Source organism: Amblyomma maculatum, chromosome 10 (assembly GCF_055883805.1).
Source record: "Amblyomma maculatum isolate TAMU_Amacu chromosome 10, ASM5588380v1, whole genome shotgun sequence".
NCBI classification, from domain to species: Eukaryota; Metazoa; Arthropoda; class Arachnida; order Ixodida; family Ixodidae; genus Amblyomma; species Amblyomma maculatum.
Window position 1 is genome coordinate 39,970,524 of NC_139353.1, and position 24,966 is coordinate 39,995,489.

At 44.4% G+C, this 24,966-nt stretch overlaps 1 protein-coding gene and 1 long non-coding RNA gene across 2 annotated transcripts in view; one reads left to right on the plus strand and one right to left on the minus strand.

Moving 5' to 3' along the window:
- LOC146176217 (uncharacterized) overlaps positions 1-24,966 on the minus strand; it is a 213,261-nt gene that overhangs the window by 101,550 nt on the left and 86,745 nt on the right. The window lies entirely within an intron of this gene.
- LOC146176219 (tissue factor pathway inhibitor 2-like) lies at positions 7,937-23,334 on the plus strand. Its single transcript, XM_084582526.1, has 8 exons — positions 7,937-8,070; positions 12,271-12,409; positions 12,921-13,118; positions 14,211-14,378; positions 18,649-18,831; positions 19,570-19,752; positions 20,650-20,820; positions 23,046-23,334. The coding sequence occupies exons 2-8, from the start codon at positions 12,364-12,366 to the stop codon at positions 23,102-23,104; spliced, it is 1,008 nt and encodes a 335-aa protein (XP_084438652.1). The 5' UTR covers positions 7,937-8,070; positions 12,271-12,363; the 3' UTR covers positions 23,105-23,334.

The window sequence follows — 24,966 nt, forward strand, 5'->3', positions numbered from 1 at the left end:
TATCGTCTGTGAGTGTGGTACGTTGGAACTCCTCAAACATAGTCTGCAGATGGCTCTGCATGGAAGTGAGGGCAGCAGTAAGAGTTGCGTTAACTTCCTTTCGCAGAGTTTCTTCCAGCTTCTGTGTCTCTTGGGCGCGTTCCTGTCGGATTAGCCCCAGCATGTGGGTATAGGCGGAATCAGACGCTGTGACCGGTTGCGGCCGGCGGGTAGGCGAACGGCTTTTGCGGCCCTTCTGTGAGCGGCTGCGTTGCGGAGTCTGGGAACGAGTTCGGGTGTCCATTGTTATCTTGTCCTTAGTTATCACCTCCCGGAGACGCTGATTTTCGTGGCGTAGTTCAGATATTTCTGCTCTGAGGCTCTCAATGACCTCGGCTAAACCTGGAGAAGAGGTCTTTTCAGCATATGATACATGTTTGGAGACAGTATGTAAGGATGTCACCTGATGCGTATTCGGATCATCCGACTCCTTAGGTGCCGATTTGTCGACAGGCTTTGCATAAGCTCGAGCCGGGCACTGGGCACTCAGGGCGATATGCGTGGAAGCGCCGCAGGCTACGCAATGAGGAAACTGCTTGCAGCCGGGGTCCTCAGGGTGCGGGTTCTTACCGCAATCCCGACAAACGGCGGGAAACGAGCAGTATTTGGCTATATGGCCGATGCGGTGACAGTTATAACATGCGACTGGGCGCGGGCGGTATTCACGGATTCGTCTAATCTCGTAGTCGAATACTAGCTGAGAAGGTAATGCGTCTGATGCGAAGGTCAGAAGTAGCAAATTTGTCTTGCCGAGCATGCGTATGTCTGTGATTTCAGCTGTTTCGCAGCGCAGATGTGCCATGATATAGTCCACCGTGGAACTGATATAGTCCATTCAATGGAACTGCAGAAGCTTCAATCAGAACGGTCCTACCCTTCGTACATTTGTGCCTCAGCGCCGTCCTCTTTTCATACTCCTTCAAGAAACGCGCGGTCCTTGTAAAATTCCTGGTTACTGCACTTACCAGACACCTACTATTCAACATAAAAACGGCCGTTCAGAGGGACAGGCGGCCGTCTTAATCCGAAACGATTGTCCTTCCACTCAGCTCTCGCTTCAGTCCCTTTGCTCTTCCACTCGTGAGATTGTTGCAGTAAAAATCTTCCCCCCTGGCCAAAAACCTTTCGTCGTAGCATCGGCCTATTTCCGGCCAGGTAACGTCATGACAGAACCCTGTACCTGGCTCCCTGACCTTGAAAACGCAGCACACCCTTATCCTATTCTTATTGGCGGAGATTTCAACGCACATCACGGGCTTCCGCCCTAACCTCGGAACGCATGACTGCATTTGGTTTTTGCGAACAGTTCTGAATAGAGCTCATCGTAAAACGCTATCTGACTATCTCCTGGCTGTCGATATACACAAAGCTTTTGACAATGTTCGCCGTGAGGTTATCCTGGAGGAACTCGCCAAACGCTTTCCAAGTACTCGTGCCCAAATCTGGATCCGCAATTTTTTGACATCTAGACCCATTCAGCTACATGGCAAAGCTACGGGATGGGAGCCCAAAACCTATTACTTGGATAGGGGTGTACCTCAGGGCTCCATTTTCGGACCCATATTGTTCAACTTGGCCATGATACGCGTCGCCGAGAATCTGGAAATCAGCACAAGCGCAAGATTCGCTATATATACCGATGATATTACCGTCTGGACTGAGGCAGCGGATTACGTAGACAAATATTCTATGGAGACTGAACTTCAGGCGGCCCTTCTTTGTCTTGAAGATACACTAACCAAAATTGGCCTCGAACTCGCACCACATAAAACAGAATTGATTAGTGTCGACGGAAAACATAAAACCAACCCCAGTATGCAGATGCATCTTCACATCGGAGGCAACACCATCACCTCCTCAAATGGGCAAATCCGCATTCTTGGCCTGCCTATATCAAGCTGCAACAGCCCCCAGAAATGGGTTCATCAGTTACAACGCCTTTGGCCAGCACTGCTACATACTATTCGTCGCCTGTCTAACCGGCACGGCGGTGCGCGGCAGCATGCCTGCCGTGCGATGGCCAGAGCAGTGGCGGTCGGAAAAATCCTCTATGGCACACCCGCCCTCCAACTGTCGAAAACTGACTTCGCTAAGGTCGAACGCCTTCATCGCGCAACACTACGCACTATTACCGGTCTACCTAAGCACACTCCTATAGCCGAACTTGAGCGTTTGGCCGCTCTTCCACCGCTCACTACCATCGTTACCGAGCCACAGACACGTCATCGAATACGTCTAGAGAACACTGTCCAGGGGCGTCGCCTGCTAGCCTGGGATGAACAGCGTAACGACAAAACACCAGCCCTATATGCATCTCTTCCCCCTTGGGAGATGCCAGTAGTCACACGCGTCCATCGTCGACCTATAAACCGCGATTTTGTCATTCCCCGGGAGCTCCTCGCTGCCCATCACCGACAAGAGCGAATCCTTGATACGACTGACATATACACCGACGCATCGATTACAAGCGAACTCGCATCTATGGCCTGGGTATGCGATGACAACCCTTCCCTTTCAGGCGCTTATGCCTGCCATCTACCTCAAGGTACCCCTCTTCACGCTGAACTCCTCGCGATTTGGGGAGCCTGGTCAGAAGTGCCTTGCACCGGAACTGGGTCAATACGTACTCTTACTGATTCCTTTGAAGCTTACAAGGAAATCGCTACTCCGGGTTCACAAGATGCAACAGCTACGGCTATACAGCGCCTCCTTAAACGCCACCAACTCGCGACCAGACCTGTCGCTATTCACTGGACCCCAGGTCACTCGGACGAATCAGGGGGCAATGCGGCGGCACACGCCGCGGCTGCCTTGGCAGGTGGGATGTCCACATTTACTTCCCCACCCCCCTTGCTTCATCCTTATTCGACCTTGGGCGGGCAACTCACCCCTTCTCTTGCCCTTATGCACTATACTCGCACCAGTCTTCGTAGCTTCAGTCAGCATCGCATGCAGGTGGCCACACCAGACCCACCTTTCACGAGAAGAACCCACCTCACCCGAAGTCAAGAAGTATTTTTGAATAAGCTCATCGCCCATGCGGCTTACACGCCACGTATTATGGCCCGCTGGCGTCAGTATACGGAGAAAATGATTACGTGCCCCCACTGTACGACTCTAACCTGCGGCGGCATATCTCATTTACTTTGGGATTGCCCTGCTTTTTCTACTGGACGCCCCGAGATCGAACCCTACCGCCTGAACTACCGTTCCCTTCTAGAAACTGATGCTGACACACCTATGATATTTGCCAAGTATGGCTCGCTTAGTGGCCTGGTTAGAGCAATGTTATTCGAGTGACGACCTAAACAATGAAGATTATGTCTACTCCCCTTAATCCCCATCCATGGCCATGAGCCTTCCTATTCAATAAAGGACATTCAACCAATCAATCAATCTTTTGGGTGGACACCTGTACCGCATGGTGTGCGAAGGGGGGAAGATGGGAATGAAATAAAAGAGTGAGAAAGAGATGCTGTAGTGCAGGGCTCCGGAATAATTTTGGCCACCTGGGAATATTTAGTGCGCACTGATATCGCACAGCGCACGGACGCTTTTGAGTGTCGCCTCCATAGAAACGGACGCCACAATCGGGTTTGGTTTGTGTGTACGAAGTTTCCACACAACAAAATGGGCAGTGGCTGAACGCAGCTAAGCCAGGGCGGTGCGGGGTACCGAGCATTGCATCGGACACAACCAGCCTTCCGTTGAACGCATCAAAGTTCAACGTGCTAGGAAGAATTCACTTTTTATGCCGGGAACATGCGATGCGCGATGGCAGCCTTTTCTGTATTCCTAGACTTTAAGTATTTACAGCGGCTACGCAGCAATCATACTTCTCCAAGAAAAAGTTATACGGTTCATATAAAGAAAAGTGTTAGGCCAGGAGTATAGTGAACTAGAATACCTGATAAAGTTCTAGTTCACTACAGCCAGGAGCAACAACCTCCCCAGATCCCCAGTACCATGCACCGCATGCTTAGATGAATTGGTCATAGACCTGAAATGGGAGCAGTCAGGGATAAGGGCTGATGGAGAATACCTCACACTAATTTGCAATTCGTTGAAGACGTTACATTACTAACTCAGGAGATGAATTGCAAAGAATGATAGATGACCTAGAGAGGAAAAGTAGGAAGGTATGCCAAAATATTAATATGCTGAAGACTAAGGTAATATTTAACAGTCTCAGGAGGGAAATGTGGTAGGTAAAATATATATAGATATGGGTATATGTGCCTCTTAAATTCACTATCACAGCGCTGAAATAGCTGAAGCGCTGAGGTAAGATTCCGCACTGGCGAGCATCGTACTCTTTACCAATTTTCGGAGCATTGTGTTTCGCATGCAAATAAAGCATGCTTTCTGAGCGTAACTGTAATGTATTGTGCACGCATTTTTAGACAATCAGGGAGATATGGACCATCACAGTTGTCGTATGCGTACAGGCCGTAGGGTGGCCATTCGTCTTTTTTTTTCCCCCGGCTTGGCTTTTCACTTCTTGGGGACTACAGCAGCATCTTCGCCTACCTGCATGAATTCAAATAGAATAGACACTGAACGTATTGTTCGTGTGTTTTCTATGAACACTGCGTTTAACGCTTTCCACACACCGTGACCAAGGTAGGTACTCATCGAAGAGCACCATGCTCGAGGCCAGTTCTAGGGCGGCAACTACAGTGACCGCGTAGAACGAAAGCACTGGGATCATGCGTCGGTCCCCCATTCTGCTCTCTCCTGACCGGCACTGTCATCAGTCAACATGTGTCAGCGAGAGAGTTACATGTGGCCTTTACGCCCGCCACTACGCCGACGCAATTCATCCTTGCTCTATAAGAGAAGAAATCTTCCTCTATAAGAAAAAGATGCACCAAGGGCAAAATGCGTCCTGGAGGGTCACGCTGAAGAAGAGAAACTGTGAAAGCTCCACGGTAATTTTAGGAAGTTTCTGAAAACCATCTATTATCATCAAATGAAGAAATTATTAGAGAGGGCCCTTCGTTCAAAGTTGGCCTAAAGTACTGGAGCATTCTCTAGAACAAATCCTGCGAATTTCCCATCTGATCAAGCGAACAACTCGCTGACCTTTCAAAGAAAACGAAAAGCTGGAAAATTTCTGAAAACTGCGAAAGCAAATTTCAGTGCTGTAATCAGCCACCATCATAATGAACGAATCTTTTCTTACTGCTTTTGTCAGTTTTTGTTTTCCTCTTTATATATTTGTGTTGTGGGACCACTTAGTGACCCCCAAGTTTCCTAAGGCATTCCACTTGTAACAAATAGGCGGAATCGCAATCCGTTATTTATGAAATAGACATCAAATCAGAAAGGGATCATCAAGTGGTAAAAATTTTACAGTATAATCAACGACATATCGAAGTGGTTAAAAAATGCTATAGCACTACAAAATACAAGCATTGTAGCCTTCAAATGTACCGAGTGTGAATTTAGCATTTTCACAAACTCTCAATTGTGCAAATACTATATTCACTGAGGAGACCGAGCCAGCAATTCGGTACAATTCGGTCCCCCATATAGTTGCGCCGATGTGGCAGTGATTCGTTCCGCCATCGGACAACAATAAGTCCGCCTTGCGCGGCAACAGCCCATTATGTGGCCCTTGTGGAGGCGTCGACGGCGGGCCCTTTATGAAACCGCACTGCGCCACCGCTTGAGTCCGGCCTCTCCGCTCTGTTAGATACCGAGCGCTAGAGCTGCGCAGCAAACTTCCTCTTGGGTTGCATATATCTGCCCACCGGTTGTGCAGAGAAGGGTGTCGCTCATGAAAGGAAGAGATGCCTAAACTTATGCGAGCATTGGAATAAGGCTGATCTAGGTAGCTTTATTAACTCCTCTCCAAAGTGCAGAGTCAGAGCTCCGTAATCTACTGGAGCCATGCATAGAATGAAAGCCGAGGACAAGTGTGTGGCTAAGGCGTCGGTTAGCCTTCATTGTTAGTTAGGCATTGACTTTGAATTGGCTTTGAATTTTCGTCTTCATCTTCTTCCCAATGTCTTGCATTCCACCGGTTGGGTTGTGCGCGAGCTTTTCGGAAGGAGTCTTCGTTGTTTTCTTCCGATCATAAACATTCAGTTGATAGTCCAGCCTTGTCCTGTCCTCCTCTTTGCTGTGTCTCGTCTTTTGGCTGGTTAAATATGAATTGTTGCAATACTGCAGAGGCGACATATTGAAAAAAAAAAAAGGGGGGGGGGGGTGTTTCGCGTTAGTCACGAAATGCCTGATTAGGTGAGATAGGTCACGTCGACATTCAGGTGTTGCGCATTGCATGCCGCTTTCCTGCGGAATGAAGTATCTAGAAAAGACTGGTGGTTACATACATAAAATGTCAAGCTGAAAGGATGGTGGTTACATATATAGAATGTCAAGCTGATATGCCAGCAACTGTATCTCTATCGCTCATCCGAGAAAGCTGATCGAGCATTGCGAATTCTGTAAAAAGAACGCAAGCTATTGTTCGAAGAAGTCGCAATCCTTAGTGGGAAAAACTGCGGAACAATTTTTGGTCTTAAGACATAATTCCTGTGCGGTTTTTGACAGGCAACCTATTGTAACAGAACTTTCTGTACTAACATCATAATTTTCTGTCGGTACGACAGAAAACCACAACGCTGACGCCGAAATTTCCCGCGAACAGGGTTTTTAATGTTATCGAGAGCAAGTACACAAAAACTAATTTCTATTTTGACAAAACTGCAGTTACGGCTGGTTGTAGGGCACGATACCTAAAAATTTCCTTTTTTATCTTTCTCCTTTGTCCGCTTTCTCACATAAAAGATTTAGGATCTGAGGGTTCTGTCTACATCGTACTTCAATTTACGTTTCCTCCGGAAGACTGTTCGACTGCGCATTCTAAACCTTCTTCGTAAACTAGTCAAGAATAAAGTTCGAGGTCGCCTAAGCTTCATCTTCGAGGTTCACTGAAACAGAATAGTGCTTTTTTCTTCATTTTCTCATTTACTGTACACCCCTCCGGTACATAGGAACCGATTACTATGTCACTCACTCACTCACTCACTCACTCACTCACTCACTCACTCACTCACTCACTCACTCACTCACTCACACACACACACACACACACACACACACACACACACACACACACACACACACACAAGCGCGCGCACACACATCCCCCAACGCATTTTCTCGGCCATCGTTAAACAAAAATGTATCTGTAGCCCATATGTAGCGTGCTCGGTTGGCAGGCAGGGGGGATTAGGTTGGATCCCCAACACCGGAAATCTCCGACACCACCCTCCCCCTTACCACCACAATCAGAAATCCCCAACACCTCGACAAGTCTGACTTCATTAGGTCCCTCCCCTGATTTGTTGATCTCATTTCTAGAATCTCGTATCGTTATTTCAGACCGATGCCGGACGACGCAGCACTGTTTGCGCAACAAGCTCTTTAGCGCCGCGCTGTGAAAAAAAAAGAGAACTTTGTCAACAGAGTAACAATGCTACAATGCACACTCGACTGACATCATTTTCCAAAAAAGATTAAAGCCATTGACAGAAGATGGACGCCCCTATCACCGAGTGGCTCAGGCGATGCAGTTTTTATCGACTTCAAAACAAAAACTTACACAAAAGTATCTGAGAACCTGTTAGTGACGGCCAGATCATAATTACAACGAACGAATGTAGTCTTAGGTCAAAGGGCAACAGCGAGCCACTCGAGCAATGATGACGTGAAGCAAACGTCAGAGGGAGCTGATATTCAAAAAGGTCATCTGCAAGCCTTTAGGAAAACGTGAGAGATAATAAACATTGCGAGCGGTGATAAAGGCAATCCATTAGGCACGGACGGATAACACGCAGCAGTCTACTCACACGGACAGTGACGCACCCGTCTTGGTTCACATTCCTCCTATATGCGGTCGGAGAGATAAAAAAGGTATAAAATGGAGACATATGGGACGGTTTCCATGCTTGTTTGCTACGAGATATACGCTTACCTACCGAAGTTCATTTGCTCTTCAGCCTAGTGCCAAAGGCCTCAGAGGTAAGTCTATCGAGAGTAACTAATTTCATGAGCATTATTTTTTTCTTTCAACGGCCTAACTTTGAACAGTGAATTCAATGCAAAAAAAAAAAGTTTCCTAGGAGTAGATCTTCGAGCAAGCTGCACTTCGGTTACTGTACAAGCTATGCAACAAGAATGTTGCAAGTAGTTGCCGCTTGGAAAATGAAATTTTATGCCGACAAGAATGTTCGGAAGTTCCATTATGAACTTGGTTTTCCTCCAATTTTCGGTATTGGGCGGAAACCGTCACGTGCATTTTTTTTTTTTTTTAATTATCACTGAGCACCTCAAAATGTCTTATAACGACGTGTCAGAAATATTGATGGCTATACCTTCATTTTTTTATGAAGCTCTTCAATCTTGTGCACGTGACATCTTGTAGTGCAATTAGGTTTGGTTTGGTTTGGTTTGGTTTATGGGGTTTATGCCCCAATGCGACTCAGGTTATGAGAGACGCCGTAGTGGAGAGCTCCAGAAATTTTGACCGCTTGGTATTTTTTAGCATGCCCTGAAAGTGCACTGCACATGGGCGTATTGATTTTCACCTCCACTGAGCGGACGCAGCTGCCGGGAATTCGAATAACTATATCTACTTATCATGTTTTGTGAGCTGAAATGTTACCTAAACTTTCTTTCGCTATAAAGTTTATAGATATGTTGTATTTTATCCGACCTACACCCAATTTTATGAATTTTGTGGTTGCAGGGATTTTGCAGGGAACTCAAAAACTCCTATCGATGTTCCCTTTCTTCTCTCACGACTACTGTCCTGACCTGCGCTCATGCGTTTATTTTCCACTAAACAGTATTGAATTTTTTAAAGAATGTCAGCATGTTTCCATTACGGTCTTCGCTGTCTTCACGATCCATTATGGTCTTCACGGTCTAGACGATCCATTACGGTCTTCACGGTCCATTACAGTCTTCACTGATCAGCTTTCGCTGTGTGACAAATATGCGTACGCTGTGCCTGCTAAAAGTTGTTGTTCGTACCTGCGGGAAAACAGACCGCGGGACGCGCTGTCCTGGAACACCTATGTAAATATATTTTTCACATATACCCTCTCGTCAAGATTGTTTAATGAAAAAGCAAGAAAAAACGAGCTTTTCGCAATCGATCTTAAAATAATCTTCCTGGCGTTTAAGTACGGTGAGTTCACATATATCAATGCTATAGTGTCTTTCCATTCATCAATCGTTGTGGTTATAGGTACTGGACTCAACCGGCCATGACTTGTCGTACACGGTTTTGATGTCGCTAACAAATGTGGGTGCCGATAAAGGCAGTAAGCCCAGAATCGATTTCGGTATCAATGGCGCGGTGTACACGTGTTCATATGTGGAGTATAGTCCAGAGGTTGGAGAAGCGCTGGGCTGCAATACGTAAGCATTCGACGTTCCCTCCCTCCCCTGCACTTGTTTTCACGTCGGAAAAAGTTCGCGTTTCCAAACTCTTTAAACAGGAAATGATTTGGCGCCAGATCAAACCTTGCTAGATAAGAGGTTTTTTAAGACGAAAGCCTTTATTGCCTCATCGTTGTCGTCAGCAAAAGTGTCACGCTTTTGCGGCGGCTCTGATTGGTCGAGACGGTATGACGTCACGGAGGTTTCGACCAATCACAGAGCACCACCACAATATGCGCGAATGCGTGCCTTATATGGCCATATGTCACACAATTACAAATTACTAATATAATAATTAATTAATTAAATTATTACTGATTACTAATCACCAATTAGTAATCCAAAATAATGTCTAATTGACTAATGCACTGCTAATTGGTAATTATTCACTGGATAAATAATTACTAATTAGTTACAGTTGTGTTATTAATTAATTATTACTACTTAATGTCGCGCACCCGGTCAAATCAACCACACAACAGCAAACGTAGAACAACTGCGAAGATGGAAGGAGCGCAATCTCGCCGCTGTCAAGCAGAATTCACTGAATAAATGCGCTCGCAGAATGTGAGAGTAGTGGTTCGCTTTACTCGTAGCAGTATTCATCGCTACATGCGGAACAGTCGCATAGCAGAAGGCAGTACTCAGGCTTTCGCCTTTCATTACTTAAGCCGCCAAAGTGTCCTCGAATTTGTTTTTTCTGTTTCAAAAGTGTATATACTTCACGTAATGCCCATCTTACGGAATTGTGACCATTTACTCAAGCGAAAAAAATCTTGCAGTTGGTTGCGGTGTAGTATTCATACATTTCATAGTTATGAGTGCAGGGATACTAGTGCTTTACAGCTGCCACGAAAGAATGTTACACGTTGCAGTTAGGATAAAAGAGACAGGTTAAAGGTTGCACAAGCCCAGGCATATTCGTCAAATCATGATGACTGCAGGAATAAATGGTCTTGTGAAAATGTTGAATTTGCAAAGATTAAATTGCAAATGCCCATACAATAACATAGGAGAGAAGCAAATGGTTGATCACGCAATAAGGGCTGTGGCAGATGGTTTAGAAAAATAGGGTGAGAGGGACGCAGCTATCAATTCACTTCTAGCAGTGAAATAGCTTGCGAATTATGAATACCTCCTCCCATGGCCGTACATATAAATTCACGTACAGTTGGACTGAAAACGAAATGAGTTCAAATTGCACGCCTTAACTGTCATCGGGCACGATCTAAAATTACTATGGTAGGCACGATGTAGCGGCGATAGGAAGGCGAGCCATCTAATTAAGTTAAATGTCAACTGGAAACGAAGGAAAGGTGAGAAGTGTATAAACGAATTAATGTTAATCGGGAAAGCAGAGGGATTGAGGATGACATTCCGCTCTTATTGACGATGACTGCCCTACTACTCAAATGATAAGTGGTAGACAGAAATGTTATTACGGAGTGCACGATAGAAATAGGGCAGGTCATTTGGCACGCCCTTCCTCCGGCTGCTTTTCTGTCAAGAACAATTGTCACGCAATTTGTGATGGCATTATTTCTCTTTGTTGCAAGCAGGGAAGCGAGGCATTCTTTACGATGCGATCGAAAAGCATAGAAAGCTAGAAATGCATGTTACTTCCTAATGCGAAATTTGAGCGCAGCTCATCAGCTGTTTCAGCTTTTCGATAGATTGAGGCTAAACATTCGAGCAATACATGCATGTACAATTGCAGAAACATCGCCCAAATGGTGTCTCAGTGTAACAGCGAAGCATAGCAAGGGAAATAGAGTGATGGAGAGCACTAAAATTCGGAAGTTGGCGGATATAACATGGTCGCCGCTGCCGAAAGGCAAGGTTGGACAGATGCAGGAGAACAGAATGTCTGGCAGTGGACAATTAGAGATATGCATATGCGGTAATTAAGAAAATTGTCACGTAATGCAAAGCCAATGACGTTTTTATACAAAAAAAGCAACCCCCTGCTCTAGCGCTTCATTTCGATACCAGGCGTACAGGAAAATTTTACAAGCAGAAAAATAGCGTGTTTTCTAGCTCCACGTGACTGAATTCGGGTGCACAGAGGCTGTCATTTACGAAACACGCAAAGAAGAGCAGGTTTTGAAGACATGCATGTTTCGTTTTGATGAACAATAAGATCCGCGTTTGATATGCCGACATCCATCGCAGCGATTCTTTCCATGGAAGCCTCCGAGAATATAACGGAATATTTCATTAGAACATATATAAATATATATCACATATATAGTGACGTAGGAAGTGACGAGACCTTAACGAAGTAACTTGTATAGGCTAGAGTAATGTCAAAATGGAAACCTTTCAAATTGTCAGGGTGCACAAGACAGACATAGTAACAGTACGTTATCATGGCGACTTTTGCTTTACCCGACCTTATGAACACTGAACATTTTCAAAGAAACGACGCAGACAGAACGGCGCCCACCAGGGAAATATTTGTTTACTTATTTGGGATATACCCGGAGATGAATATGTGGTTTCAAAGCGCAAAAGTTCACGCATTGTTTATTAAGGGTCTGTTGGTCATCCTGTCATGTATGACAGGTTTTCCATCTGCGTTCAAACTAAGAAACAGTCCTTGGAACTGCTTTCTCCGGCAACACCTACAAGTCATGTCCAACTTTTTGTTTGTTTGCACATGTGAACAAGTGCCAAACGAACATGATTCAAAGAACAGATCACACGACAAGCAATATTTTGTAGCCGCAGTTAGGTTTGAAACGAGATCACCTCGCCATTTCTTTTGTTTTTTAGCCCCGGAAGTCTGCTGCATTCGAATATATATAATATCGTCCCTGCACAGCCTGCCACGTGCCACGTTTTACTGAAGGACCAACACTCCTCATCATGAAGCAAGAGCTTTGCGTTGCACTCTGCATATGCATACTAGCAGGTAAATCCCTCCCCTCCGCGAAGATTTCCTTTCTCTTTCGGCTACGCCCTGAAACCCCGAACGCATGCGATTGTTGCAGGCCTTATTGCCAAAATATGTTTACTAGTTTTGATACTATATGCAAATACGACTTTTTTAAAAGTAATACTAAGCAAAATACTGTTTACGATCAGGGTTAGTTTGCTCATTAAGCTAACTATGATCCTACATTAATTACCCTTCTTAACCTTAAGCTTTATATATTTGACCGTAGGCGTCATGAGTGTTTATTAAAACAAAGTAATTAATTACCCTTCTTAACCATAAGCTTTATATATTTGACCATAGGCGTCACGAGTGTTCATCAAAACAAAGTACAAGTCACTTTCGCTGTGCTCGACTTCACTGTGTATATTCAGGTTTCTACAAATTGCACTTGTTGGCAGTCGTACACGTCCCGTCTTCTCAAGCTAATGACTTTTGCCAGTGCCTGTTTTCCTTGAAGCTAATATCAAAATCTGCTTCCATTAAGGAACCAGCGTTTCCAGTGAAACTGTGCTGACGGAAGAAGAATGCCAACAAGAACCAGAAACCGGACAATGCAGGGCGATATTCAAGAAATGGTTTTACAATAAAACCTCATTTCGTTGCGAGAAATTTGAATATGGTGGCTGCGGAGGAAACAACAATCGATTCAATACATATTCGGAATGCAAGAAGAAATGTCGAGGTAAGGGACAGTTCTTGAAACGTAGGTGTTTAAGTTCGCTTTCCCGTGCCGACCAGGTGCACTTGTTTCTAGCTCTTGATTTAACGTCATAAACACGCTCATTATCATTGTGGCTGCGCTTACGTGCACTCATTTCGTAACAAAATTAAAGTAATATGTGTCTCTATTTAACATCTATTTAGCATCTTTTTCTGCGTAAGCTTATGTTCTTCGCCTGACTTTAAATATTCCGCTAAATATCCGTAATTTATTATACCGTCTTTTTGAAGTTCTTATAAAACTAAAGTGCTACCAGACAGCGCGATCCTGATCTAGTCCCCATTTCGCGAAATATTTTTATCTTCATGTAATAAGCGGTATCAAGAGTGCAATAGTGGGATCCTCATCATTGTAAAATAATCATTGAAATGATGAAAAAGGGAAGATGACCAGGAAATGTAACTGTTTTATTTTAAAAACCCACGCACTTCGCTTGCAGAGGAGAACGGGCATTCCAGTGTACAGATTGAAATGAATACCAAATGTTGGAACGTTTACTTTGGGAGTGAAGATATTTTTGGCTCTGAGAGTACGGAATGGGAAGTGTGGCGTAGATAATGGGAGATGCAAGTCCCAGCTATGGCAGTAACTCGTAGAGCGGGATCGCTAGGGATGGTTGGTCTGTTTGTGGGGTTTAACGTCCCAAAGCAACTCAGGCTATGAGAGACGCCGTAGTAGAAGACTCCGGAAATGTCGGCCACCTGGGGTTCTTTAACGTGCACTGACATCGCACAGCACACGGGTGACTAGCTTGCTGGCTTGCTTGAGCAGCTTGCTGGCGTATCCCATAGGTGTGCGTACCTGAGAGTGAGAGGGTCCGGGAAAACGCTTTGTTTTCTGTTTTAAGCTACACAGCAAAGCCCATGTACACTTGAGGAACGTTGTATATCGATTAGTTTATATTTTTTATTCGTCTTAATTGTTTTCGAACGAAATTCTCGATTGGAGACATGCCTCCCTTTTGCCTGTAAGTTATGCCTCGACTAGACAGATATTTTGCCCACGTGTTTAACATTTTAAATTGATAAATAATAGACTACGTCTTTTTTTCAGACCTTGTTCTTGGAGTATGTGCCCTACCAGAACGGAAACAAACTTGTCGAGCTGGATTTAGAGGGTACCGGTTCGATTCGTTGAAACAAAGATGCGTGCCTTACGTATACTGTGAACACAATGAAAACCATTTCTCATCTGAAGAAGAGTGCCAAAGGCAGTGTGGAAGTAAGTCTTCATTTATTTGTTAATCTACTCTCAATTAATTCCCTTGTTTCTTGTTGTTGAAAACATGCACGTGTTTGTGTTTTTACGGAATTTTTGGCACTGTTTTCTTAGTTGTATTACCACATTCCGAAGAAACTTGGTCCTTCAAACGCAATGCATTCTTGTATTCCCACTTAAACAAACAGCCTTTCTACTTTTAACGTATTTTGGGGCAGCAAGTAGGCGGGCAGGAAACAGTTTGTTGAATCCATATTCGATATTTATTCAGATTACACGCAATTAAAAACCCTATATTAGATAAGAGGGACACACATTTCATAAACTTCAGCCCAAAAAAGCTCAGTTTCATATAAAAAATGAAAGCGACGTTCTCAGTTCTTCATTCATATGAAACAATGTCTGAAGCCTGGAGAGAACCCTAATTTACTTTCAAAATAGGATTTTAAAAACAAAGCCAGGACACCACAAAAACACCACAGGACACCTGAGGTGAATACCACCTTACTTTTACTAGCAATCAAATATAGCTGGAATATACATATAAGCTGCAACTATTATGTAACAAATGATGACGTTAATTCTACTTATTCATTCCCTATAATATTCGAATTTTCATTTTTGGACCTGTTCCAATAAACTGCTTTTTTTTTTTGCATGGAACGAATGAATAAAATCACCACAAATGGAATTCTTTGTTAAGCTTCACATATTTGAAATTAACCACCCAGAAATCGCATCAACTAATTGTAGCCTGCAGCTAGTAAATTGTGTTGGCCGATTACCCATTGCTTTCGTGAAAACATTCAAACATGGATCGTAAAGTACCAAACGTGCCCAACAAGATAGAACAAATACTAAATTAAGGTCTCACGGCCACGACGATAAAGGCACCTCCTTTTTAACCGTCAATAGCTATAGCAGCCAGAGCCTGCGAGCGCCTTTGCATCCCAGCAACCCCATAAGACGCGTGATTCTTATTTCTTGCAAAACAGCAACTGCAGCAACGAATCCATTGATAGTGAATTACACTTGATTTTCATATGCCCTGGCCCTTTATCAAAGCCGCAGTGAAGTTGACGTAGCTGAAGGTTTTTTTAAAATAGTTGTGGGCACAACACAGTTACCAATTTCAGAGGTTTTTACGCCACCTTTGCCGATTGATCAATACGACTTGCCCTTTACAATAGCTGAATTAGACGCCGCTCTTGCTTCTTGTCGGCATTCATCTGCACCTGGTCCTGACGGGATTACTTATTCAACCTTATCAAACCTAGGCAAGGATGGTAGAACTGCACTTCTTAATTATTTCAATGATATATGGGCTTCTAGTGCTGTTCTTGAACACTAGAAGATTTGCCGCCTAGTTGCTTTTTTGAAGCATGGAAAGCCCCCTCTCGAACTTACCTCATACCGGCCAGTTGCCCTAGAAAGCTGTGTTGGAAAAGTTATGGGCGAATGGTGCTGGCAAGAATTGAGTGGTTTCTAGAGAGTAATGATCTTTATCCGCATATGATAACTGGATTTCGCCGGGGACGCTCTTCCATCGACAGCGTCATCGACCTTGTGGCAACAGTAGAACACGAAAAGCGTCACCGTCGACTAGTAGCTGCTGCATTTTTAGATATAAAGGGAGCTTACGACAACGTCCTCCATGAAGCTATTCTTGATGGACTTGACGACGTGGGAGTTGGTGGCCGGCTGTTCTTGTGGATTGTAAGCTATCTCAGTGGCCGCTCTGTTTACATGACTACGCCTGAAGGAGATACTACCCGCTTTCAGGTCGGTCGTGGAGTTCCAAAGGGTAGGAGTCCACAGGTCAACTTTATTTAACGTTGCTCTAATTGGCCTGGTGAGTGAACTGACAACTAACATCCACATAAGTGCATATGCTGACGACGTCTGCATCTGGGCTTCTGATTCGACGCGCCCACAACTACGTGCGAGATTGCATCAAGCTGTGTCATCGACATCGATGCACTTAGGGCCTCAAGGTTTATTTTTAGCGGCAGAAAAGTGTGCAGTGATCGCATTTACGGGAAAATGTGTCAGCCGCTACCCGATTACTCTTCATGGAGTCGTAATATCGTAAGTCTCCAGGCACAGATTCTTGGGAGTAATTATTGACCAACGACTATCTTGGTCGAAACATATTACTATGGTGAAGAAAAGGCTAAATTATTTTTCTATGTACTTCGTTTCATAGGTGGCATCAAATGGGGTCCAACTGACCGCTCCTTAATATGGCTTTACGAGACTCTGTTTGTTGGCTCCATCCGGTACAGTCTCCTAGTACTCATTGCTTGCGGACTTTAGAGAGCGTGCAAGCGCAGGTATTGAAAATATGCCTTGGGCTGCCCAGATGCACAGCAAAGGCACAATTGAAGAGGCACATGCTCGCCTAATATCCATATACTTGTCACACGAACCACTTCGTGTATATTTACGAGCACTAACAAGACATCGTTTTCACCCACTCAGCAAGATTCTGGATGAGCGGCCGGACTGAAGTTTTACAACTGCACTCCGCTGCCATTAGTCGCAAGTACCGACAGGATATGCCCTCCCATATCGTCCCGCCCAACCATCATGGACGATGGATAAACCTTTGGTGCACCTTCGTGTTCCCGGAATACTGAAGAAATCAATGGTGTCACTTAGTGGACTCAAACAACTTACTCTGGCGCACATCTGGTCAGAATGTCCTAATTATATTCACGTATACACCGGTGGATCTGTATCAGCACAGGCATCCGCTGCAGCTGTGGTCATAACAGCTCAGAAAACGACTGTAAATTTCCTTTTGGGAATGAGTCTCCGAATAAATCTACATCAACCGCTGCTGAACATGTAGCCATTCGGGAATCTATTCGCGACATACGTGGGCAACGACCTCAAAAATGGTGTATATTCACGGACTCAAAGACTGCATTGCAAATTCTGGAAAACTAACTCCACACTGCCTACCAGTCCCTGGCACTAAACTTTGTGGAGCTCCTCACATCTGCCCAGCTGCAAGGCCACATGATAATGTTTCAATGGATCCCTACCCATTGCGGGCTACATGAAAATGAACAGGCCGATGCTGAAGCGAAAAGCGCACTTATCAATGGCCTCCAAACAGCTGTGCCTTTTTCAAGAGCGGATACGACGTGCCTTCTTACGAGTTGTATGAAGAATGCTACAGCAGCTTACTGGGCCCAGCCAGACGACCGACAATTTCGTCTACGAAGGCTCGATCGAACATTGAAATTTTATGTTCCGTGTGATATACCGCGTCATCAGGCATGCTTGCTACATAGACTTCGTTTAAACGTGACTTTCACGCGCAAGTACCTGCATTTAATTGAACAGGTGGACTCGCCGGAATGTTCAACTTGTGGCACCCCAGAGACTGTGGACCATATATTATCTGTGTGCCCAGCGTATGCGTGCGAAAGAAGTGTGCTAGCCGCTTCCTTGAAGCGTTTGGACAAGAGGCTTCTGCCAGAGGAACTGCTGCTGTTTGCTTGACAGGAGAAGGGAAAGGGTGTCCAGGCAGTGCGTGCTCTTTGCCGTTTTTTGTGCGCCAGCGGACTTGATTCGCGCTTGTAAAGCAAGATACTGTGCCTGTAATGTATTTTATATGCCTTCTCCCACATCGTCACCCATCATGACCTTCTTTCTTCTCTCCTTCCCCTTCCCCAGTGCAGAGTAGCAGGCCAGATTTGAATTATTCCGGCCAACCTCTCTGCCTTTTCCTTTCAATAAATTCATCTACCTATTGATTTTCATATCGAACAGACTATCGATTGTCTATGCAGGAGAGCATCGCTTTGCGGTGTGTCTTAGTGGTGGGCTCTGATTCTTTTCAGTCTACCTTGCGTTCTTCATAGAGGTTCGGAGTATGCAATCATTTGTGCATTTTCTTACCATCGCTATATGACTGCTAGTACCGGAATGGAACCCGCCAGCTCTTGCTAACAGCAACGCAGACACTGATTCACTGTCAATTTAAGCTTTCACCAGTGCACCCGTCGAGTTGAACTGGAAGTTTTAAAGTTGCAAACAAGGGTGCTTTAATTTGATCAACACCGGATGGCTTCCAGGCACAATCGACAGGTTTTCCTTTGTTTTAGTAATGTGATCACAACGTACGAGTGAGGCTCACTGGAAGCCGTATCCTTGGTACCAGCGGACCTAAAGCACTCTGCCTTGTACTGCTAAGATCTACGTTAAAATAATTTTATTTCAGACCAGGCCATCCGACTTTGTGATTTTTTTCCTTCCCCAGAATTTTCTCAAGATCCATGCTTCCTTCCGAAACACGCCGGTCGCAGCTGCAAAGTGCCCTCCCGCATGCAGAACTTCTGGTTCAACAGCAAAACACAAGCCTGCGAAGCGTTCGACTACGAAGGCTGCGGAGGAAATGGAAACAATTTTCTATACGAATCCGAATGCTGGAAAACTTGCGGCAGTAAGTGTTCGCGAGTACATTAATGAGCTCCAGTAACATTTTTTTCTTATGGCTTCATGTGCGACCATGCTATTTGAATGTCAACGTGCACTGCGTAGAGATAGCCGTGAACTATAATTTGTAAAAACGAAAAAGGCGATGAAGATAATTTATAGAACACTTTAATTAGAATCACACATAATAATTAGTTATCACGTTCAATCGATCATCATTTTAAATGAAGTACCAGTCTAACTCTGGCGTAGAATGCTCCTGCTTTTAAGTACGCGAAATTGTTCCTAACACAGAAAGCAAAGCGTAAATAAACAACACAGGACGAGATGAGGACAGGACAAGCGCTACTATCAACAAATATTTACTGCGAGTAGCGCTTGTCCTGTCCTCATCTCGTCCTTTGTCTTTTCCTCCTTTTTTTGCGCTTTGCTTTCTGTGTGACAATGAAACAACACGCTCAAACTTGTACTTAAGACCCCCAACAACGCTTTCTATATCTGTATTTGCCTTAGATATTTATGTGAAAGCATGTTTGTGGTGAGGAGTTTTGCATGTTGCCGTTTAAGAGCAAAGTTACCATTTCGGAAGTGGGGCCTACAGCGTCAAGAGGCAAGGCTATACAAGTAGAATTGTACCATGCATGGTAGCAAACGAAAATATTAGGCGCATGGTAATAGTTTAAGTTGATATAAACGCGTGTTTTATGAAAATGCCACCACTATGTGTAATTTTCTCCTTTCACAGAATACCTGCAAAGCACGTGCAGCTACCCATTACACCACGGTAAGCGCTGCCCTAATGCTTCAAAGCAGGTAGTATTTGGATACAACAGCAAGAACAAAAGGTGTGAAAGGTTTGTCTACTTCGGCTGCGATGGATATCCCAACAAGTTCGCCTCCGCAAGAGTGTGCTGGAAGACTTGCGGCCGTAAGTGGTACCTTTTTAAATTGCATGCTAACTAGTCTAGTTTAGGCTAAGAATTGTAAAGTGTCCTGTAAACGCTTCCTAGACAGCAATCATTCGTTACAGTTTTGGAAAAGAGCTTTGCAGAACCTATCAACACATATAGATCCTGCAGGATCTATAGGTTTACAGATACTAAACGATCTACAAATGGTGGAACTTGTACAACTAAACAGAGAGAGAGAGATAAGGAAGCTGTTAGTTATGAAAGATATCACCGCTGAGGATAATGGTGTTTTAAATGGCATCACAGCAAAGTATAACGGACAAAGGTGCACATATTGAAGCAAAAAATTTGTTTAACGCACGGCTATCAACATATGTGGTTTGGAAATGTAATAATGCGTTTCATTTAGTAAAAGCAACCAACTCCGTCTGGATCTAAAAGGTATACCATTACCAGTCTTTAGTTTTGTTATTTTTCTGCAGTAGATATCCATTACAATATGTCATATGAATACAATACCCAAGTCGGATTGTCACCACAAATATCGAATTATTCATTTTACTGTTCAAATATTATAATTTTTGAAAGAAAAGCGACCCCTCCATTTTCTCTTTATTTATTTACTTTGGAAGCAATTGAGGTACCGCAAAAAAAAACAATTAAGAAATGCTCAGTGTGCACAAAGCAACCGATTGCCTTATTATTTATCGTTTTTAACAAAACGACTCTAATTACTGGAATCAAGCTGTCTACTATAGCCAGTTCGAGATTCCCCGTGGCACCACAGTCTGCACTTGAATATAGCTGTTCATCGCCATCATCGCATCACAAAAGCAGACGGGTACAAAAGCGCAAATGTTCAAAATGCGCTAGCCTTTTTGTTTGTTTGTTTGTTTGTTTTACATCCATTGCAGTAAACTCCGGCAGCAGATGCGTGCAACCGGGCCCCAAAAACAACCTAGGATTTGTGAAAAAGTACTACTATGACATCGAGAGTGACACCTGCAAAAGTTCTTGGTACTCTCCGTTCTGGAGCAAAAAGAACAGTTTCAAAACTCTGCTTGAATGTGAGGCCACGTGCAAAGGTAAGGATGAAAATCTGGGCACAATAACTGCGCTCCCGAAATTCTATTCAGTCTAGGGTCATTGAGTAAGATGGAGTACGAAGACAGACTCTCCCCGCACAACTAATGTATCGCGAGTAGAGATAGTTCCGGAATTGGCGATAAAAATGAACAGGTCCATCCGGACAAAAGTTTTTGTTTGGAAGTTATTAAATGAAAGAGGGGAATGCTACTCAGCGACCCGTAGCCGAGGAAGAGGGCCCGAGGAGACCCCACGTACCTCCCCTGGGACGTAACGGGGGAGATAGGTTATAGGGGAAGTGGAAGTGGAAGTAGGAATAAGGACAGGGTTATGGGAGCTAGGCAGGGAATCTGGGCAGCTTAGGATTTTGACTGACAATTTGCGTCAAGCTCCCTTCCGGATCTCGTTAGAGGGCGAGCACTCGCTCTTAGCCGAATGTGCGGCCCTCGGCCCCAATATCATTCCACCACCACAAGGCGTTTGCCGGGTTTCCGGCGTCTTCATGAAGCAGCTTTTGAAGTTCCCCGTCCCCAAGCCCGGTTTCCCCACCCCGACTCTACTTGAGGTACTAGAGAGGTAGATTTCGCTTAGCGTTCATCCCTGCTTCAAGGTACTAGGCAAGTGGCCAGATTTTGGTCTCTGGCGCACACTGATGGGTACTCTTCCCCGCTGTTCGCTCGACATTGCATGTAGGATGATATATCAATCAGGGTGGCAAGTCCTGAAGTCCCACCCGTTGCTACACGCTTATGTCCACTCATAGTCAATATAGGAAGTGCCTGTGATAATTGACGGTGCGTACGAACAAGAAGCCGTCACGTGGACACGAAACGGTGTCGCACTCTATCCTGTCGCCAAGAGCACGTATCTAAACAAAAGGTGTATAGAACATTGTGAGGAGAATTTAGGATGCCATTAAACACAGCTTTTGAATTGGTGTTGGCCACGCCATATAAATAGGCGGCTGTTCATCAGCTATTTTTTTTTTGTCCTAGTGATGCGGCCTTCTGTAACCAGTCGCGTGAAGTTGGCGTTGTAAACACCGTCGAGCCTTCCTTTACAACGTTTCAGAATGCATGTAATTTTCCAAGTACACTAGTCGCTTGTAAGCTCTCTAATCAACGTCCCATGAACAACTAACCTCAGTACTACTTATTGACACGCCCACAGACGAGATGCACGGAACGAACACACAAGGCATGATGATACTCATTGATAACGATGATGATGACGACGACGATGTCCCACACCCCTTCGCTTCACATTTCTGGCATTACAGTAGGCATGGGGAGGCATCGCAGAAGGCACCGTAGTTGCAGACAGCCAAGCCCCCGCGCTTCTGAATACTGAGTCTGCACACCGGCCAACATTTCACGAACCACCGTATGGAGCACTGTGTTGCCAGCGACTTGAACTAAACGGACAATACGAGTAGAATTAAAGCACGTAATTTTTGTTTCAGCTGACGCTTCTGCTCTCTCCGCTAGGTTAGCTTATACCCAGCTTAGAAGTATAATATTTTTGCTTCTGTATGAGAATATCTCAGGTAGAAATTTGGGCGTAAGTTTTGGCCTTCGTTATGACGTGTGCTCACCCACTTGTTCGAGGGCGATAGCACACGTTGCAGCTAAGGGGCTCTGACGAGAATACAGAAACAAACGATACAGACATTTTGTGCCTCTAAGAACGTTAAAGATGCTAACTCTAAAATGCGTTCTGGAAAATGTCTCAGGCGTCTGTTAGATGGCAGTAAATTATACCTGCTGGGGGTTGCTTTGTATCTCTATAAAAGTCTCAACATTGCCCCTGGATAAGAGTTTTTTAGATGGCAGTAGGATGGGCATTAACAAGGCATTCTATTTGGGATGTATGATACGCTTTTTTTTTTATTGTCACACATTGCACGCAACATTGCTTATGAGCAAAAAGTATTCAGTGAGTCTCTGCGCAATCATTTCATGTGAATGCAATAAGTGTCAAGACGTGATTTCATCCATTTCCTTCGCTTGCAGAAGTGCTACATATTATGCAAATTAGCTTGCATGAGTAAGGACCTCCTGTCCTCCCTACAACCAGTATTCCAATTCCAGAGAGGAAAAACAATTCGCGATTCACACATTTTTATAGCAGTAACAAAGACAAGTTTCTTTTCAGATGTTCCGGCAGATGTTTCAAATTGCCTTCGATACTTAGCTAATAGATACTTGATTTTCCTTTTTCTTAGCCAACTACACCTCGAGTGAAGCAAGCTTCAAACTCCACCACAGAATTCATCAAAGGTGATCGTTGAGACAAATGGTGCCGCTCGTCACCGTTCGTTCGTCGTGCCCGATGAGACCTCGCAAAGCACGACAAAAGCAACCCGCATTCGAACAGAATGCAGCCACAGATGCCGTTCTTTACAGTAACCTCGGCTTGACAAAATATCTCTGATGCAGGCCACATCCTAAATAAAATGAATTATGCAATAAAGTTTATTGACTGAGACACTTCGAACATTCAATACTGCTTAAAATTCACATGGTTCATAAATTAAAAATACACCCATGATAATTTAGAGATATCATCCCCACACGTGGCGCAGCCTTTTTTGCAGTCATGAAAAACTTGCAGCAGCTACAGGTGTTTGCTCCTGGTAAGCATTCCTTCGGCGTCGTTTCAGTGTCTTGGTGATCGGTATCACCGGAGGCGAAACAAAGGAACCCGCTGAAATAACTTTACCACCTATTTCGGAGCCATGAGAATTGCTTTGTCCAACTATTAATTACTTCCTAATGTTGAGGCGGCTTCCATTCCTTGTAGTATACCATCAACATGTTATATAGTGGGAAGCTCAGCTCACGTCAAAAAAGGATCGGAACACATGAGCCAGGAATATTTCACAAAACATGGGCAGGCAATGTACACTATTGCGAAAAAAAATTCTCAATGTATAAATATTGCCCACGCAACAATACAGCCACAGTCAGTATTTGTTTTTCTTGTTTCGACATCTACAAATAGCCACTTAAGAGTTCTAATGCAGAACAAGATCTTCCGGCTGCGACCTACGTCTCCCTATAGACTCACTTCATTTTAGAATGCGCACTGTTTTGGGTGCCTACATGCTTTTTCTGCTTCATTTATTAATTTATTCATGTGTTACCAACACTGCCACCAGAGTACCTTGAAATACGAGGATTATATTAGAGTAAGGGCATATTATAAAACACGACATGTAAAACAAGGCGCAATTCTCAGGGCTGTCACAGGAACTGCAAGTCGCCAAGGCAAAAGTGCAACAATAGTGCAGAAAGACGGTAAGCCGGAAAGCAAACACAGCGCATACACCTTGCCAACAGCATCCTGAGCTAAAAAGCAGAAAAGCAGGATCCAAGCGTGACGTGTGAAGCAAGACGCCATTTTCCAGGCAGTCGTCAAGAAAGGCAAGTTGTCAAGATAAAAGTGGAACAGACAAGTGAAAAGTGAGACCATTTGAAGTTTAAGACTGGCGCTTAAGACGAGGACACAGAAAAAAGGAACACAAAATGGAACACAAAGGACGAGCGCTAAACGCTCATGCAGGTAAGCGGACCCAAAACATCAAACTTGCCAGCGGCACACTAAGGAAAAAAAAGAAAGTAGGAGTGCAATCTTTACACTGAAGCCCGTGAGTGCGCTATCATCAGAATTGGAAAAGTGGCATCAGATAGCAGATACCGGGGCTGGCAAACATTTTTTCTTTCCTTTTGTATATACAATAAATAACCACTACCACCACCACCACCATTAGCCACTGAGACGACACATTCCGATAGGCTGTTCAACTGTTTTATTGTTCGTGGGGAAAAAAACACTGTTAAAAAACTTAAAATAGTAAGCCTCATTCAAAGGCAAAAAATGGGCTGACCCTATACTCTCTCCGGAGATAAGCGTAAGCATGAAAATAGTCAGATATTCCAGCGGTCGGAAACCATATCTGTGATAAGGGGCGTGCGTAAGATGTCTTCCCCATCCTCGTGCTGCACTGAATTCATCCCTTGACACGCTCGCCAACCTACTCGAAAACATGCCTTGCTTTGACGACATGTCAGCCGAAGCAAGTTCATTGCTAAAACCTGAAGTGAGCCGACTTTGAAAAATCATGGCTAATTCACTTTCTGACT

What these genes read in the sequence shown, in the direction of transcription:
- LOC146176219 (XM_084582526.1), top strand. Translation starts at nt 12,364, where the DNA reads ATGAAGCAAGAGCTTTGCGTTGCACTCTGCATATGCATACTAGCAG. An exon ending in ATGCAAGAAGAAATGTCGAG is followed by an intron (nt 13,119 to 14,210) that starts GTAAGGGACAGT and finishes TCTTTTTTTCAG; the next exon opens with ACCTTGTTCTTGGAGTATGT. An exon ending in GTGCCAAAGGCAGTGTGGAA is followed by an intron (nt 14,379 to 18,648) that starts GTAAGTCTTCAT and finishes TTCCTTCCCCAG; the next exon opens with AATTTTCTCAAGATCCATGC.